At 36.5% G+C, this 18913-nt stretch overlaps 1 protein-coding gene across 3 annotated transcripts; it reads left to right on the plus strand.

Moving 5' to 3' along the window:
• Window positions 1-650: 650 nt before the first annotated feature.
• LOC121731038 (cadherin-23) lies at window positions 651-17263 on the plus strand. 3 transcript variants are annotated; one of them, XM_042120354.1, is made up of 24 exons: window positions 651-790; window positions 5528-5732; window positions 6339-6482; window positions 7514-7662; window positions 7961-8089; window positions 8308-8526; window positions 8710-8922; window positions 9060-9884; window positions 10098-10293; window positions 10402-10708; window positions 10869-11751; window positions 11869-12054; window positions 12206-12380; window positions 12570-12689; window positions 12868-13088; window positions 13252-13378; window positions 13513-13688; window positions 13975-14095; window positions 14209-14375; window positions 14559-14869; window positions 14951-15011; window positions 15923-16065; window positions 16344-16585; window positions 17043-17263. In XM_042120354.1, the coding sequence occupies exons 2-24, from the start codon at window positions 5528-5530 to the stop codon at window positions 17117-17119; spliced, it is 5397 nt and encodes a 1798-aa protein (XP_041976288.1). In that variant the 5' UTR covers window positions 651-790; the 3' UTR covers window positions 17120-17263. The 3 variants fall into 3 exon arrangements, with proteins under 3 accessions (XP_041976288.1, XP_041976287.1, XP_041976289.1); XM_042120353.1 differs by having other exon boundaries at window positions 651-785; XM_042120355.1 differs by lacking the exon at window positions 651-790 and adding an exon at window positions 5249-5266.
• The last annotated feature ends 1650 nt before the right edge of the window (window positions 17264-18913 follow it).

Consider the following 18913-nt stretch of genomic DNA (forward strand, 5'->3'; position numbering starts at 1 on the left):
TAATAATAAGACTAACACTATAGTTCTAAAATAAATTATTAAAAATATTTTCTTTTATTTTATACCCAAATCTAATTTTTACTTTACTTTTAACTGAATTTACTATAAAATTTGTAACTAACTAGAAATAATTATTAGTTTTAAGCAATGTCTATAATATGGTACATTGCAAATACCGTATTTTAAACGTAAAATAATTAAATATTTTATAGCATTTTGAAAAAGAATAATAATATTATAATACCTAGATTTTGTCCAATTTAAATAGTAACTAACAGCTACATACATATTATATTATATCAACGTTTTATAAAAAACATATAATACGTGGTTAAGTTTAGAGAAATGAGAAATATAAAAATAGTTCTCATTTCTCAGATGACCTTATTAGTAAATATTTTTATGGCCCTTTTCTATGACCTAAGACATTGCGTCTCACTCTAGCACCAGTGACCTCTTATCGTGCCTCTCACCTCACGCATCTCAAGAAAACCCCCGTTACTTTTACCAGTGCAAAAAGGCGCTATCTGCGTCGTGGGAGCGAAGGTACGGTAACATACTTTTCTCTTTCTCTCACATACTATGTTGAAACGTGCGCAAGAGACGGAATCAAACCGCCAGTCTCCCACGGACCGGTAGTGCAAGTTTTTGACAGTACGTTCTAAGCTCGACGGAGGAGTGTTGTGGAAAATTATGTTTTACAATATAAAATAAATATACAGTTTTCTATTGAAATGTGTGAAGTGTCCCATTTGTTTTCAGTGGATCGGATTATTTGAAGAAAGGTGTGGTATTTATATAAGTTTACATACGGAACTTTCTTAGCTTAGTCATCAAGGTCAACGTGATATTTACGAATTTTAAATTACTAATAGCATGGCTAAGGTTGTTGTTATTACTAACATTATAATTATAATTTATTATAATAATAACCAGGCTGTAACAACAGCTGTCATCCGAGTACTGGACACGCGAAACCACGAAGACAAAAATTTAGAAGGGCGCGAAATGGGAGCACATGACTTTTACGATACATAATATTTTATACGCACACAAAGCTTTGTTTCGCAAGTTTCTCAGAAAAAATATATTGACACTAGTCACATATAGAGGGTGAGTGATGTTTCAAAAATATGATATACCTATATTCGTGTTATCTTCGAACTTTAGATTGATGTCACTCAAAAGCTTTTTATGTTACACTTAAATTTAATATTGCCAGGAATTAAGATGTACAATATCTTTCCCAACATTATAAAGGGCAAGGCCAAATCCAAACTAGAGCCTGTGATATAAATTCACCCATAGTTGTATTAATATTATAATTAGATAATATTTATTTGCTTTCCATCTATTTTTTCACCCATCAACTTTATCTTAGTTTCCTTCGTACGAATTTTCGCGTATTAATAATAATAGATATAGTATTTAATAAAACAATAATAGATTCAATTTTGAAATAGAAATATAGGATCTAGATTTAAAGCTGTTATAAATTAGTGAAATAGAAGGTAAACAATTTCTCTGAACAGATAAGGATGTTTGCAGAGCTGTAGAATTTCGCTCTGAGTTTGTTGACTAAATACGGGTCGTTACTCAATAACATGCCGGTAGCACACATAGCTCAATATATTTATGGTCCAAACCAAGAGACGAGTCATAAAATTGTATACCAATGTATAATACTAAGTTTTGTGACCCATGGTTTGTAAAGAAGTGTAACAAAATATAACAATCACATACACATTACTTTTGCCACTATCTACTGCGAGGTCAAAACTTCTTATTAGTTGGGTTGTGACACCAATGATATTATAGTTGAAACATTTCTCAAATTTGTTGATTGAAAGGGCCATAGTTTTGATCTACGAACTACGAATAATAAAGTTCCTTAGTTTTTATTATTCGTATTTCATTGATCAAAACTATAATTCCGGCTATAGACAGGGTTACTAGACGTCGATTTTTTTAATTTGCCGCCTTTTTCTATCTTTTGAATGATCATAAAATTATTGTCGAAAACTCTCTATGGTTCACTTTATGTGAGTTAGCCAGGTGTAAAAATATCATGCCATTTTTCAGGCAAACGAGGAACAAAAGAAGTAACATAATATTAAAGCCCCGGTTGATAAGGACATAAAGCTAAAAATATAAAGTTCCCTTCGCAAAATTTTATAGAACTAAATGTATGGGCAACTTCTATTCACTTGACCTTAAACTTGTATAGTTTGACATTTAAATGTTATTAAATGTTTACGTACGAGATACATACAAAAGTTACCTACGCAAATGTATTAAAATTTTACGCTTCATGGAAAAACGTTACCTCTTTGTTATCATACTAAAGTCAGGAGGGAATATATAATTAGTTTTTTTTTATTATCTGTCTTACAAATAATTCTGCAGAGTAAATTAAAATTGCATATGAGCGGAATGTTTGCTGGCAGCATTGAAAGTTGAAATTGTCTTTTATTATCTTTTAAATTTAGTAAAACTTTTACTTTCACTTAAACAATCTAAATATTCTATGTAATGTGCATATAATTTTTGTTTGTCTTGACTACTCGTAATTGCTATTACATATTATACAAGTCTTAATTTTATATAATAATCTCATAATAATATTTTTGCATACGAATCGGTAGGTTTGATTTGATATGAGTTTTTATAACAATACAGTATCATTTTATGGTTTCAATGTACTCTTTAAAAACGACAAAAAACGTGAAGCGTTCTGAATCAGTTCCGCTAGTGTTTGGTTAAAATTCTGAAATTCATTTTATGATATCTAGACAATATCTCATATCTTTAAACGAGCAATTCTTGTATATAAATATATAATTGGAATCTCGGAATCGGCTCCAACGATTTTCATGAAATTTAGTATATAGGGTTTCTGGGGCGATAAATCGATCTAGCTAGGAACCATTATTAGAAAATGTCATTTTATTCGTGTTTTATAGAATACCGAGCAAAGCTCGGTCAAATAGCTATAAAAATAATGTGTTACATAATCAAATTGAAATCTTAAGCTAATTAATAAGAAAATGAATAATCTGGTGTATTGATGGTATATTGCAACACCATGATGAAAGAAATACGTCAGGAAGGAACTGGTAAGTCTTAAGTACACAACAACGGTAAACTGTGAGCATACGTGTGGTCTAAAAACTCCGAAACAATGGCGGTTACATGGACTAATTTCCCATGGCTGGTTCAACGACTTGATGCAACACTTCAAACTCATTTATTATCACGTCGATTTTACGTTGCTCGTTTGTCTTGAGGTATTGTAGGCCTAAAACTCTTTTGAAATAAGAAGAAGCTTGTGACTGTCTCGAGTACAAAATTCTACTAAGCCTTTCATCAAAATCAGTTCAGTCATTTTTACGTAAAAGACCACCGACTATTTATCCATCCTGCGAAATATATAAATTTATAAATAATGCGAATAGTTGGAGATCAATTTTTTCACTAAGGGTTAGAAGGGGGTGGGAATCAGAAGTTCGTTTACAAATTCCCTTAAAAAAGAATTAAACGCGAACGAAGCTCTTTATTCCTATCATAAATTAATTAATTGATACTAGACCCGGTTAACTTCAGTCGTAATATTTTAAACCTTCCTTGGATTTTCACGGTTTTATAACTAAAATTAAGTAAGTAATATAGTACAACTGGACGCTTCTAAACTAGAGCCTACTGGAGAGAGAGTTTTCAAGTGCACATTGTAATTAAAGCAAACAGTGATACGTGCTATTTGGAACTACTAATCGCTAATCAGGTATTGCAATATTGCTAATCTGAAATACGAAGTAATGCGTATACAAGAACTATCGGCGCGCGTTCTCACGTACGTGGGAGTTCCACAGGGGTCGTTCTTGGACCAGATTTTATTTATGCCTTTGTTTGTAACGACATTTAGCTATTGGTAATAATAATTATTAAAGTAAGAGTTAAAGTGCTAGAAATAATGCTTATTCTTGACAGGAAACCTAATGCATAAATAGCATAAATAACGCTAGTATAGGGTGTCTAAATACACACCGAATGCTTAAAATAATAATTACTTGATTAGGTACTTACGACTTAATTAAATATCTACTTTATAAAATTACATTAAAAACTTTACATAATGATATTATACTATACCTAAACAATTAGAAAATTAATTAATATCCGTCGGAAAGGATAGCATACTGCATAGCCCAACTGTGACCAACAGACATTTTATGTAAATTCCTCGCGAGATATTTCTCAAGTGTAACAGAATCTGCGTTCGTTTCGCAATCGCGTCCGTTACAATATCCTGCGTCGATATATTATTGCAGAATTATTTTTAATAAGATGATTCACCTAATATTTTTAAATTATGTATCTGGTAAGCTATGACGATTTTGAGATCAAAGTAAATTCTAAAATTGTTTTTGGGTGTTTGCTAATTAGGGGCTAACTCAAACGTATTGTCTGAGTTAGGTTGGATTTCTTTGACATTTTTCTAGAAGAACAGATTTTATAATAATTTTTATACACAGTAGGCTAAGAGAACAGAACAGGAACAAACATCTCCCACCGCTCCACTTTCACTGAAAATATTTTGGTAGGCCACTTTCTTATCTGTTGTTGTGAGTCATAAGTCATAACGAGTCAAAGGTTAATTGGTAAGCAAATATAACCAGAGCACAAAAATATGTGATTGTGTGTGCAGTGTGACACTCAGCGTTGCCAGACGTCCCGATTTTGGCAGGACCTCCCGATTTTTAAATCAAAATTAAATTACTTACTTATACTGTTACTTATAGCAGAATGTTAGTACCATACAATATTGTAAGAACTTTTGTAACCTACATTCAAGGCAAATAAATGATTATGAAAGCCGAGCTTTGTGAGGGCTCGCGTCGTCACACCTTGACTGACTGATGATAACACATCTACATATAAATATAAATTACTATAATGTTAAAGCACAAATCAATTATAGGCGCAATTATAGTTTATGCGTAATGGGTAAGTACCACAAAATGTAAAGTTTGTTGCATATACTAGGGCTCGCTTCGTTCGCTCTGCCGCCCGCCGCCGCATGCAGCTCTGCTGCCGCTTTTCAATATGTGCGCACCTTAATAATGCAATTTGATACCGTTTAACCACCCAGTTGCGTAACCATGACAACCGATCTCGGATCAGTTTCGATCACCGCACCGGCCGCAGTGTGTTACAATAATAATTGTGTAATTGTTTCTGATCGTCAATCGACATAAACTGTAACACAGTAATACTGAATGAATATTATTTGTCATACATAATGTATTAAAAAAACTTAAAGATAAGGAAAATTACTTTTCCCTTAACGGACATAATTTAGGTTTAAGGGTTAATTCACATGCGTTGATGCATTTCTAAATTTTTAACCATTTGACAGATTTGCATGACGTACCTACTCTCACGCTCACAAAGGATAATATGAGCGACCCGCCCATGATAGATGACCCTAATTATTGTAATAAAAATATCTAACTTGTCGTAATTCCAGATGGCAGAAATAATATTCCAAAGGCGGATAGCGACCGCGATCCCTACGGATCCTCTCATAATACTCCTCCTGATGGGTCTGCTGCAGCAATGTGGGGGCCAGTTCATCAACAGAGCCCCCCACTTCGTGCCCCAGACGGGGGACATGTCGCAGTTTGTGCTACCAGAAGACACCAAAGTGGGGACGCCGGTTTACCAGCTCAAAGGTATGGTTCTGGAAGAAAAAAGGTATTTTTAAGAGATGGCAAACAAACTGAAAGATTGCATGGTGCAAGCGATTATTATTGTTCAGAGTTTTTCTTCGACTAAATGGTCGTAGTCTTTATGTCTTCGTTGCATCAACAAGTACAGTTATTTAAAATTGGACGACGGATAAGCTTGTCATTGCCGGATAATAAGATAAAAAAAAAACCTTTTCGTCAGATTGGCAAAATTATAGAATCCTACATAATATTCTGATCTCTCGCTCAGGATGTGGACATTTAAGAATTGATTAATAATTATTATCTTACCGTATTGTTTAAATTGAATTAAGACATCTTTTTCACAATCACTCTCAAGTAACTTAAATGCTAATTGCTACCTTAGACTGGTCATAGACGGACCGCAAGTTACCGTCGTCGGGACCGACTGCTCTAGAGCGGTCGCATTGAAATTTGCACCGACCGCTCAAGAACTGCTCGAGCGGTCCATGTATTGCGGAAAAATGCAGATCGCAACCGCATTTTTCAGTCGTTTTCGACTGCAAGATGTAGTCCTTCTATACTTAAATAATGTTCAAAGTGCCTTAAACGAGTCTTATAAATCCCCAGGCATTGACCCAGAGAACGGTCAGCTGACGTACTCCATATCGGGCCAGTACTTCACCGTGGACTCGCTCACTGGCGTCGTGACGCTGGCCAAGGCGCTGGACAGGGAGGAGCAGGCGACGCTGGAGGTCATTATTAGTCTTACAGGTTGGTTGATATAGTTTAAGTTTATTTTTGTAAGTAACTTAATAAAGAAGGAACCAACATCTAATCTACAGGTTGTAACAAAACTAAGTGTCAATACTTTAAGATGTGCATGCGTTCCTTATTCCTTACTTATATTAAGTTCACTATGAAAGTAGCAGTGCTGAAAGACCAATTTTTTTTTTGTGATTTGTATGGGCAAGCGCCCCAGCGACGAGTTTTCCCATAAAAAAGTGAAAAAAATGCTACTTTCACAGTGAACTCCATATGGTCCGGGTGACCCTACACCCTAAAGCATTCTCACTTAGTTTGTTATCAACCTGTAATCTTATATCTTTAAACGAGCAATTCTTGTATAATATATGTATTCGATCTAGCTAGGAATCATTTTTAGAAAATGACATTTTATTCGTGTTTTATCGAATACCGAGCAAAGCTCGGTCAAACAGCTAGTCTATATATTATCCGGTATCACTGTCATGACGCCTTCCTCTATTTCGACAAGAGGATAAGAATAAGATTATATCTGGCGAGGCTCTGAAGTTTTATGGTACCCATTTTGACTCACCGTCCTATTATTATGATTTATGACGTCAGAATAATATTATGTAATACGTAGTTCTATTATTTTTGCCCTATTTTTCTAATAACTTGACATACTTATTTCTGTGGTTACAAATAAACAAAACAGTAATTTTCTGTTTACGCCAGTACAGCTGCATGGTAATAGTTCTCGTGGTCAGCAAATTAAGTTTAGACCGCAATTTCGAAATATATACACGCTGACTTTCTTGTTCATTCTTGTAAGAAGTAAACATTCTCTAAGTAGAAAGTGAAATTTTAGTCAAATCTAACCTTATTTACAGGCAAAAACAAATAATCTGAACTATTAGGAATATATTAATACCTCATTCACATCAAAATTTTACGATTTTATTCTGATGTGAATAAGGTGGGGTGCTTAGTTTGATTTCGCCATAGCCAGGTAAAAGTCGTTCACAACTCAAAAGTGATTTAAACGTTACACGTTCCAGATGAGCCCACAGAAGACACGGAGCCGAACACGATATCGTTACGACGCGTGATCCCCGTACGAGACGTCAACGATAACGCGCCGATCTTCCACAACAGACCTTACATCGTCAACATCAGCGAAGCGACACCGGTCGGCAGCGAGATTGAGGTATGTTCTACACACTCTACGATACGATATAATATTGTATCTTTATTTAGTTCTTAATCCATACTAATATTATAAATGCGAAAGTGAGTATGTATGTGGTTGTTACCTCTTAAAACTTAAACGATCCGATTTTCATGAAATATCGTATGCACTATGCAGATACAATGAAACCCGGAAAAGGAATTAAGCTAGATTAGCAATTATTACGGTTCGCGCGCCACGAATTTTTACGCAACGGTTTGCGGGCGTCATATTCTAGCCCTCTTTATTTTACTTGTACTTACATAATATTTTACAGGTCAACCCAAACATAGTTGTGACGGATCGTGACGAAGGCGTGAACGCGAAGGTGGAGGTTGTGTGTTCCAATAGGGAGAGAGGTGGAGACGCCGAAGCCTGCGCCACTTTTAGACTGGTCACGGAACAGGTAATCATCATATATCATGTCTAAGAAAAAAAAAACTATTGCGACGTACCCACATGTGGCGTGTTACGATCAAAACGAATCTACTTTTAAAATTTAAAGTTCAAATCTGTCAAGCCATCTGGAGCGTGTACAGCAAAACTCAAGAGTGTGTTGTAATATAATTTCATAAAATATTATCTAATCCCAACAATTTTTCTTAAACATTTTACTTCCCATAGGTAACTCCCAACGAGTACCGCGTGCGGATCTTCCTCTCTAAGCCGCTGGATTACGAGAGCCGCACCGCCTTTGTGATCAGCATAGAGGCAGTTGACGGCGGGACTCCTCCACTGCGGGCGAGTGCCAGCGTGGCGGTAGCTGTGCGGGACGAGCAGGACCAACCGCCCGTGTTCCTCACCGCGCCGTATTCGGCCGCGGTGGTGGAGAATACGCCACCGGTGAGTAAGATAATAATATTCTCAGGGTAAGTTGGTCGTGCCCTTGAAGTCAAAATGGCTTAAAACAAAGACATGTTAAAAGCGCGTACTACGTGTGCGTGCGTTGGTGCTTTAAGATTTTTTACAAACGTTTTCTGCTCAGTAAATTCATTTTAAATAGTAATAAATATTTATATCTTCCAGAACACCAGTATAATGGAGATATCAGCTGTCGATGGAGACACAGAGAATCCACGCTCCGTACTACTCACACTGGAGGGCGATAGTGCTAAATACTTTAGGCTGGCACCAGACAGACCTCTGGGCAGTGCCACGCTGCTAACTACTGATGTGCCGATAGATAGAGAAAGCGATATCGTGGTGCAGAATGGAGGAGTGTACAGTTTTTATGTAAAGGTATGTAATTAATATACAGCTGATAGACTGAATATTGCCAATAATAAATAATAATTATAAAAAAAATGTAATTAATACCAGTTTAAACAACTTTCATAATAACACAAAGAACTAACATTGTCTGTTTTCTTTTTCAGGCAACAGAACTTATAAATAATGAACTGCCATCAGACTTCACGGTAATGCCGGTTACCATAATTGTAACAGATGATAATGATCACATACCAGAATTCAATAAAAAAGACTTTGACATATCGATTCCTGAAAATATCGAAAATGGTAGTCCCATACCTGGCCTCTCAGTTTACGTCGACGATAATGATATAGGACAGAACAGTAGATATAATCTATCACTACGAGATGTGCACAATTCAGAAGGTGTATTTTATATAAGTACAGATCACGGAGAAGGAAGAACACCAATAAATATTAAAGTTAAAGATACCACCAAACTTGATTATGACGTTGACGATGAAGATAAACGTCATTTCAGTTTCGATATGATAGCTTCAGTTAACGGAGAGGAATTATCATCAGCTAGAGTAAATATCAAATTACTAGATGTTAACGATAACGCTCCAGTATTTGAACAGCCTAATTATAAATTCTATGTTCTTGAAAGTGAACCAGTTGGTTTCAAAATTGCTGACGTAAGTGCTACTGATAAAGATTACGGAATATATGGTGACATAGAATATACGTTGATGGGTTTCGGTTCTAATCTATTTAAAGTAGACAGAAATAAGGGAGGATTATATGTGGGTCGTACTTTGGACTATGAATCACAGACTAGTTACAGTCTGACTTTGATTGCTAAAGACGGCGGTGGCAAAAGCGCAACAACTAGTATTTTCATAGATGTTCTAGATGCAAATGATAATGCACCTGTTTTTGATTCCCCTGAATACACTAGGACAATTCGAGATGGCGCCACTAGTTTTGAGCCGCAGTTGGTCGTTCGTGTGAGTAAATTCACTTTTTTTGTCAACTTTTGTGCACAATCTTAATCCAGACTAAAAAATGTTACATCTTCAATAGTTGCAGAAATAATCATAAATTTAACGTGCAACAAAGATGCTACTAATCGCTAATATGAATGTGCTAAATTACTTTTTGAATATTCTCTATAGATAATATGAGACGATTATTATTAACATTTTGCTAATTTATTTCAGGCCACCGATATCGACGGACCCGCACAAGGTGGTGGGCGTATCCGTTACACGCTACAGTCTGACAACAGCATCGCCCACCCCGGCCAAGTATTCGCTGTACACCCGGAGCAAGGAGAAATCACCGTACTCCGACCAGCTCAAAGTATGGACACGCCAAGAGGGTTGTACGAGCTGGTGATTAGAGCTACTGATTTTGGTAAATATTTGAAACTCTTTCATATTAAATAATATAATGTGATGTAACCATATTCTAAGTATAGTATTCAGCAAAAACTCCTATTCAAAACGACAAAATATGTTTCAGGTAACCCACCTCTCTTCAATGAAACACGCGTACTTGTACGAGTAGGAGTGCCTGGAAATCAACGACCGACATTCAAAGGCAACTATCATCATCTTACATACACTCTAGCTCCGCGCGGACCCGCAACAACAAATTCTGATTATGCACTAGAGCTTGGGCCGGTTAACTATAAAGCTTCAGTCAGAGAGGACGCTCAGCCTGGTCAACACGTGCAAACCGTACAAGCCACTGATCCCGATGGCCTTGATAATCTCCTACGGTACCATATAGTCAACGGAGCCAAAGATAATTTTGTGATTGATGAAGTGTGAGTATCATATTTTAAACTAGACGATAATCTTTTGAAAATAACATTTAAACGGGGTGCTATTTTGTATTGAATTTCTAGTTAAAATCTAATTGATTGTAAGTAGGTTTATTATTTAGCCGTTATTGATTCATTTAATGTTGGTCTGTTTTATTTACAGAACTGGTGAAATTACAGTATCAAATGACGCCCATCTCGACAGAGATAACAATCCGGACCGATATGAAATTACTGTATCGGCAGTCGATAGCGGTACACCGATCCCAGAAACTGCAACCACTACAGTATTTGTAAATGTACTGGACGTTAACGATAAGCCCCCGAAATTTAATATTACGGATACAACAACTTACATCTCAGAGAAGACAAAAATTGATAGTGTAGTAACTAAAATGACAGCAGAAGATACCGACTTGAATGCGCAACTAAAGTTTAGCATTATTGAGCCTATAAAAGCATTCTCCAAAGCAGGAGTCCTATTGAAGCCCAGCTCTCCATTCGATTATAGAAACATGTTCAAAATCAATGAAGATTCTGGAGAAATCATCGTAAATGGATCTTTGGATTATAGTCAAATGTCAAGTATAATACTAACTATTAAAGTTACTGACATAAACGCGGAAACAAATAAGGAGCAGCAATTTGATACAAAAGAGTATACGATATACATTCAACCCTACGCTGATAAGAATCCACAGTTTACTAATCCTGGTTGGACAACACTACATCCAGTTATTTATCATCAAATTAATGAGGAACAACCAATTGGCAGTACTGTTTTAGTTTTGATGGCAGAAGACCCCGTTTCAGGGCATGTAGTAACTAATTTTAAAGTAATTAACTCTGAAACAGGGTTGTTGCAAGTAGATCCTCTAAGTGGCCAAGTTGTACTTACTAAGCATTTAGATTACGAAGAATTAACGTCACCAAATCTCACTATGACAGTTCATGCTACAAGCAACGATGGTACTAAACACAGCACAGCGAAGGTTGTTATTGAAGTGCTTAATATCAATGATCATGCGCCCATATTTGAAAACGAGGTAAATAAAAAATCTGTTATTGTTACTATAGCACTTATTTGTTTAAAGTATACAAGATATTGTAACGTAACTATAACATTTTATTTATGATTTACATAATCCTCTAAATTTTTATAGCTATTCAAAGTAAGCGTGCTAGAATCAATTCAATATCCAGAGCGAATTCTCACTGTACAAGCAAAAGATGCAGACGCAGTACTGAGTGATCTGGACAAGAAGATCGGATATGCTGACGTGAGATACGCTTTGAGAGGAGACAATGCTGAGTTGTTTGTCATTGATAACGTCACTGGTGTTATTCAGGTAAACGTGAAAAATATTATTTTTATTAGGTTTATATTAATTCTTTACAAACAACTGAAACTTATCGCTGTGCTTAAATGTCATACCTCATAATACTATTTAATTTTAATATTATATTGTAGTATTTTTTTAAGTAACGACTATTTTCCAGGTAGCTCCAAACAAAACTCTAGATCGTGAACGTCAATCCGTGTTGCGTCTAGAAGTAGAAGCATATGATACACCAAATGGTGGCGCAGACCGTTTGAAGGCGACAACCACTGTATTGGTCGATGTTCTTGATGTTAACGACAATGATCCTAAGTTTGATAAAGATTTGTATATAGGTAAGATAATGAGTTGTTATTAATTTTTTTATTTTTTGATGTTATGTCAACACTTACTCAGTAGGCGTCATTTAATGAGATTGTTTTCTTTACTTTTTTCGAAATATTTGCTATAATATTTTCGGTATTCTTCAGTTTCTCTTAATTGTGACATAATTGCTAATTAAAAATAACGTTAAACTGTTTCAGCTGTGGTACCAGAGAATGCTCAAATCGGCATGAGTATACTGAAGATGACAGCCATGGATCCTGACGAGGGACTCGGGGGAGAAATTAAATATGAACTTGTTGATGAAGGAGACGCTAATGGTTGGTACAGTATGGTTACAAAATATACACAGAAAATGTTTGTATTAATGTTGGTTTTATCAATATTTTGCTTGATCCAGGTTTTTTTTTATTACAACACTTTGATTAGTGAAAATCTACACATTCAACCGAAGTCAAGAAAAGTTAAATTCCATTTTCATAATGTAATAATAACCAGGTCTCTTCACTCTCGACGCGACTACGGGCGAGGTACGCGTGCGCAGCTTGCTCACGGGGCGCGGACGGACCGGCGCGTACCGGCTACTCGGCGCGGCTGCAGACGGCGGCGGTCGAACTGCGCATGCGCAGCTCGCATTGTATATCGGAGATTTAAGTGCTAATGATGGCGTGCCGAGAGTTCTAAGGCCGGAGATGAAGGAGATACTGTCTGTGCCTGAGGTTAGTATAGACACAGGTTCTTAGTACTTAGGTAGGTCTTATGGTTCTATGGTTGCTTTTAATGACCTTAAACATAGTACTACACCAAATCCCCAACTGCTATGAGAGAATGAGTTGATTTGAATCGGGACTCATTCCTATCAATATTATTTTCTATTTTTAGAACGCGACGCTTGGCTCAATGGTATACCAGGTGGTAGCTAGTGACCCTGACGACCCCGCGACCCCGGCTGGTCAACTGACGTACTCTATACAACGAACTAATGCTGATGCTGACGTCTTTGATATTGGTGAGGATTCAGATACTATATACAGCTCGATAACTGCTTTGTTTGCTAATTTATGCTTTGTTTCAGATAATTTGAATCTGAAACAAAGCATAAATATGTATTTCCATACAATTCCACGTGTTTGGACATTACAGATTCTCAAACTGGAGTCCTAACCCTCCGCCGGCCGCTAGACAGGGAGACGCGAGCTACTTACACCGTGGTGTTAGTGGTGGAGGACCGAGGGTCGCCTCCACAACGCACCGCCCGTGTGCTGACAGTGTCGGTAGCTGATGTTGATGATCACGCGCCACACTTCGCTAGGAGCCTGGTGAGAATCCTGAGTTTGGTAAAAATATCTCGCTAGTGACCTTTGATTGTAATATTTTGTAGCTAGTAGATTGAGAATCGCGGATTACTTACATAAAATATAAGTATGTATTACGATAGACATAGGTTTGTAAATGTCACTCGGGTGGTATCAAAACCAATACGAATCTTGATACTCAAAATGAAAATCAAAACATCCAAAAACTGTGTCTGGTGAATTATGACCTTACCTTCAGCTATTATATTATAGTATAAGTAAACATAACATGACAATCTGAATTAATCAGGATGATCCGCCAATTTTGATTGCAACCAAAGAAGAAGTTCCTGTTGGAACAATCATAGGAGAACTGCAGGCAGTTGATGAAGATATAGATGAAAATGCTGCAATTGATTACATGATCACAGGTTTGTAACCAAATCTCTTAATTATTTGTGTTATGTCATGTACGTGTTTTATCATACTTAAAATAATTATTACACCAAAACCTTGTTCTTATTAATTGTATTTTTTATTGCAGCTGGAAATAATTTCGGCCTACTTAAACTGGAACGCACAAACGCCAGCAAGGCTCTAATCATAGCAGCTGCAAGATTAGATCGAGAAGAGGTCTCTAAGCTGGTGATAACTGTCAAATGCTTCAAGCTGGGTACCACACCACGTTACAGCAAGTCTTACAATAGATTGGTAAATTTTAAAGATCCCTATTCGTCATTGTTTCTCAAGTACTTCAAATGCTTATTAGGCATTATATTCTTATTTTCATTGGATTACATCAAATCATAATTGTAAACACTTCTACTTTAAAACAATTAAGTATGAGATAATTTTATCGTCGGTGTGTATGTTTAATGATTATATTATTTACAGGATCTAACAGAAATCCAAGTTGTAATTAAGGTACTGGATATTGATGACCATCTCCCGGAGTTCGAGAGCGCAAATATGACTGTAGGTGTGCGTTTGAATGTGCCAGTTGACTCGATCATAGCAAGAGTTAAAGCGGTCGACAGAGACGCAGACGCTAAACCTATCCGATATGAGATAGTAAATATAAGCTTCGAATCACCAATCAAATCACGATCCGTAGAAAATGTAACCGATGTGATTGGTGTTAACAATGTGACAGGAGATTTGAAGATAATGAAGAATCTGATACACTATGCCGATGGATTGTTTAGGTAGAAAATCAAACTAATTTTGATGTTTCATTATTAACATAAAACGTGGACCTTATGAAATATTTTTTTTAATGATTCCAGGCTAACAGTCCGGGCAAACAACTCAAACGAGACTGACCGCTTCAGCGATATACGAGTTGAAGTAAGTTTTATTTCTCATCTTCGTTAATATCATTTTAAATGTTTTTGACATATACATAAGAAATACTTCGTTCCATTCGGGTGTTCCTTGACAACTCTCAAGTTTTTTCTTGTAATAATAATATGATTATTTTATGTCTGTATCATTTATAAAACCTTGGCTCGAACATCGATTCAATTATTATCGAAATCTTATAATATGAAGAAATTAAATAAAGCCTTGGCAATGTTGAAACATTTTCAGATATAAGCTATGTGAGGCATTTCTCGAATTTTTTTCGCTGAGTATACTTTAGTAAAAATGTTTAATTATTATTTGTTTTAATACATATTTTTGTTGTGCCATCGTGGGTGTTGGCGCGACGCCAGGGCCCAGAGGTTCCCGAGTCACGACGCGGACAAACATACTACACACATACATACAACATACAACCCTTAGGCCTTATTATATTATGTTTAATGTTTATATATAAAAGAGGTTTTAAACCACAGATCTATAAATAGTTACAACGTAAACGTCCTTAAATATTCTAATTTTTTAAACGGTATATTATTGTTAAAAAAAATTGTTTGGTAATTGATGATGAGCTAGAAGAAATACATCAAAAGTATTATAATAAGTGTTGTAGTTAAGACAACAAAACCCATGCACACAACTCAAGTTTTTAAAATCATATTATAAAGATATTATGCCGTACGGCTGAGTAGTAAAATTACTTTTTTATTTTTGACGTGACAACGTCTGATAAAGCATAGAGGGATATGTCATATTGCTATACTGTGGCATAGAGGAAAATAATACACGTGTGATAAAGATACCGTCATTGTTGCGTTCCGCAAGCGACAGCGCGGCACAAACGAGACTTTGTTTTCGTTACTATTCTAAATTCGTTTACTCGTCAACCTGCACAGGTGGTGGTAGTCAGAGAGCGCGACCTGCTGCGACTGGTGGGCGTGGGCGGACGCGCGCTGGCCGGCCTGCGGGAGCGCGTCGCTGCAGCACTGCGGCCGATGCAGCTGCGGTTACAGCTACATGATACAGCACACGCTTCCGGGTATGTGCATATTATGTTATAGATTCAGTGATAACCATTTGTTTAAGAAAAAACTTTACTGATTTATTATAAAATACTCCGTGTCACTCTCACGACTCAGGAGAATCTAATACCTTTGAAACTCCATTGTCAGGCTGATTAGCTCAAACGCATGTTGTTTAGAAATAAAACTTGCTATTTTGATGCTAACTGTACAAAAATATTGGTGTACATCTGTCCTCAAGCTTTTATGAATCCCGTCAATACATTGATACGTTTTTTTATTTTTTTATTCGCAGGCCATGTTTTCAAATTCGCAAAGACAGCGGCGAGGCGTTGAGCCCGAGCGCCGCACGTGCAGCACTACGAACGGCGACCGGTGCGTCGGCCGCGTTGGGCGCTGCGGGCGCGCACGTCGCAGCGTGCAGCACGCCACGCGGGGCGCACTCGGTAGCGGCGCGGGCGCTACTTGCGTTGGCGGGTGTGCTGCCGCTTGCCGCGCTGATAGCTGCGCTAGCGTTGTGCTGCATGCATTCGGCAGGTCAGTTGTTATTGTAACTACTGTGCCCTCTGTACTGTGTGTTGGCTACTGTAGTGGCTGTATAGCTAGTTAATTACAATGGTGACAAACCATAAAGTGATGATAATAATTGGTCTAGATGCTTGAAGGATACAAAAAAATCAGTCTTGGGATCCTCAACAAAATTTTATTACAAGGGTGTTGTCAGTTGTTAGAAATAATTTGTTTTTGGTACTGATACTTTTATTAAAGTGATGATAATATTATTATGGTGTCTGAGATGCTTTATATTTTGGATATTATGAAATAATCAGTCTTGGGACCCTCAACAAAATTTGATTACATGGATGTTGTCAGTAATTAGATATAATTTGTTTTTGGTAGTTATACTTTCATCTGTAAAAAATGGTATTTTGGAATTCAAATATACCTAATGGGTTGGGTTTTTTTGTAATATTTAGAGGTTTTTTTTTTTCAGCAAAACGACGAATGCGAGCTGCTCTCGTGCCTCGTGAGACGCCGCGTCTGTACGCCGAGCCGCTCTACTCTACGTGATATTTTTTTGGTGGTTGATCTAAAGGAAGCAAATATTCATATAGGTACCTGACGAAAAAGTCAGCTAAGTCGAACTTAATCCACTGAAGTCTGCTTTGTTCTGATTGTGCCTCGATGAGGTTAAGAAATAGAATTTGCGTGAAATACAAAAATTATTTGAAATAAAATAAGTTACTTTCGTTGTAAAATTAAGAATCCCTTGCCAATAAAATTAATGCGCCATGACTTGCTTACAAGACAAAAGTATAAGTACGTGGTGGAAACAAATGTGCAGTCCGATAGTTTATAAGAATAAATACAAAAAACTGTTAAATTTTTATGCAATGACTTCATTCCTTTAGCGCATAATATAAGCTATCTACGAACCAGTGTCCATAAACCCTAGTGTGATATTATGAAATAAATTAATCTAAGTCACAAAATATGTTTATACGTATAATGTTATAAATATTTATTATTGTAAATACTTAGGTGGAAATAAATATTTTAGTAGCTTTTAGTTTTTTTTTTTCATTATAATTAAGTACTTTGAAAACCATTTCATGATACAGTTCTAATAACTAACCATTACTCTGTAAGAGGCTTTAAGTTTGGTCAGGGATACATAATAATATCACACGAAAATTCTTTAAATTTATTTATTTATTTATTATTTATTAAAGTTAATTAAAACGGGTTACCCCAATTACAATAATTAACTACAATCTTGACTTAAAATTAAAACTTAAAATTAATTATGACATTGTTACAATACATAAACAAATTAGATTAAATAGTAATAGAAGAAACCCTTTCGTACTTACTTTCACAAAATCCTACACATGCTCTCTTCACATCCAACCACTTATCAACAAACACATCACATTCAGGATTAGCCGACAGAAGGGCGTTGAGCAAGTTTAGTGCTCGGTACAGCGGGGACTCAGCTCTCGCGACAGTCCGTGATGTCGGCAGTGCGAATAATTTTGGCCGACGGCTAGGACGGTGCTTTAGATAGTTGTCAGGCACAAACAAGCGGCACATTAAGGCATGGAGTTCAGGGCAATCGATTATATTGCGAAGGATTTTTAAGGCAACCAATAGTAGGTCAACGCCTCGTCGGACCTCTAGAGATTGGTAACCTAAGGTACCCAAGAGATAGCCAGTTGGGTACATGTAAGGGTAGTATACGTACACTTTCTTAAATAAAAATCTGAGAAACGCCTTTTGGATTTTTTCCAGCATCAGAATTGATGTAGCTGTGTAGGGAGCCCAGACACACGCATTTGTTTCTAGCTTGCTGCGTACTAGTGCGTTGTATAGCAATTTTATAACGGCGGGATTTTTAAAGTCCTTAACGTTGCGGAGTACAAAACCTAGACGTTTGAAACTGTCCTGAGCCGTCGCATATATGTGGTCCCTAAACGTAAGAGTTTTGTCAAAGTACACCCCTAAGTCCTTGATACTATGGACACGGGAAATAATATGACCATCCATAGAATAATTAAAGATGATCGGGTGTAGCTTCCGCCCATAAGTCATTACGCTACACTTATTCATATTAAACAAAAGGTTGTTGGAAATACTCCAGTATTGTACAGCATCCAAGTCTTTTTGCAGCAGAAGACAGTCATAAAGAGATTTTATGATCATAATAATCTTGAGGTCGTCGGCATACAGTAAACACTTAGCAAACTTAAGAATGGTTGTAAGATCGTTAATAAATATAAGAAATAAGAGTGGGCCCAACACTGACCCTTGGCTAACACCAGAGCGTGTATGATAAGGGGCACTCTCAAAACATCCATACCTCAC

Source organism: Aricia agestis, chromosome 10, assembly GCF_905147365.1.
Source record: "Aricia agestis chromosome 10, ilAriAges1.1, whole genome shotgun sequence".
Taxonomy (NCBI): Eukaryota; Metazoa; Arthropoda; class Insecta; order Lepidoptera; family Lycaenidae; genus Aricia; species Aricia agestis.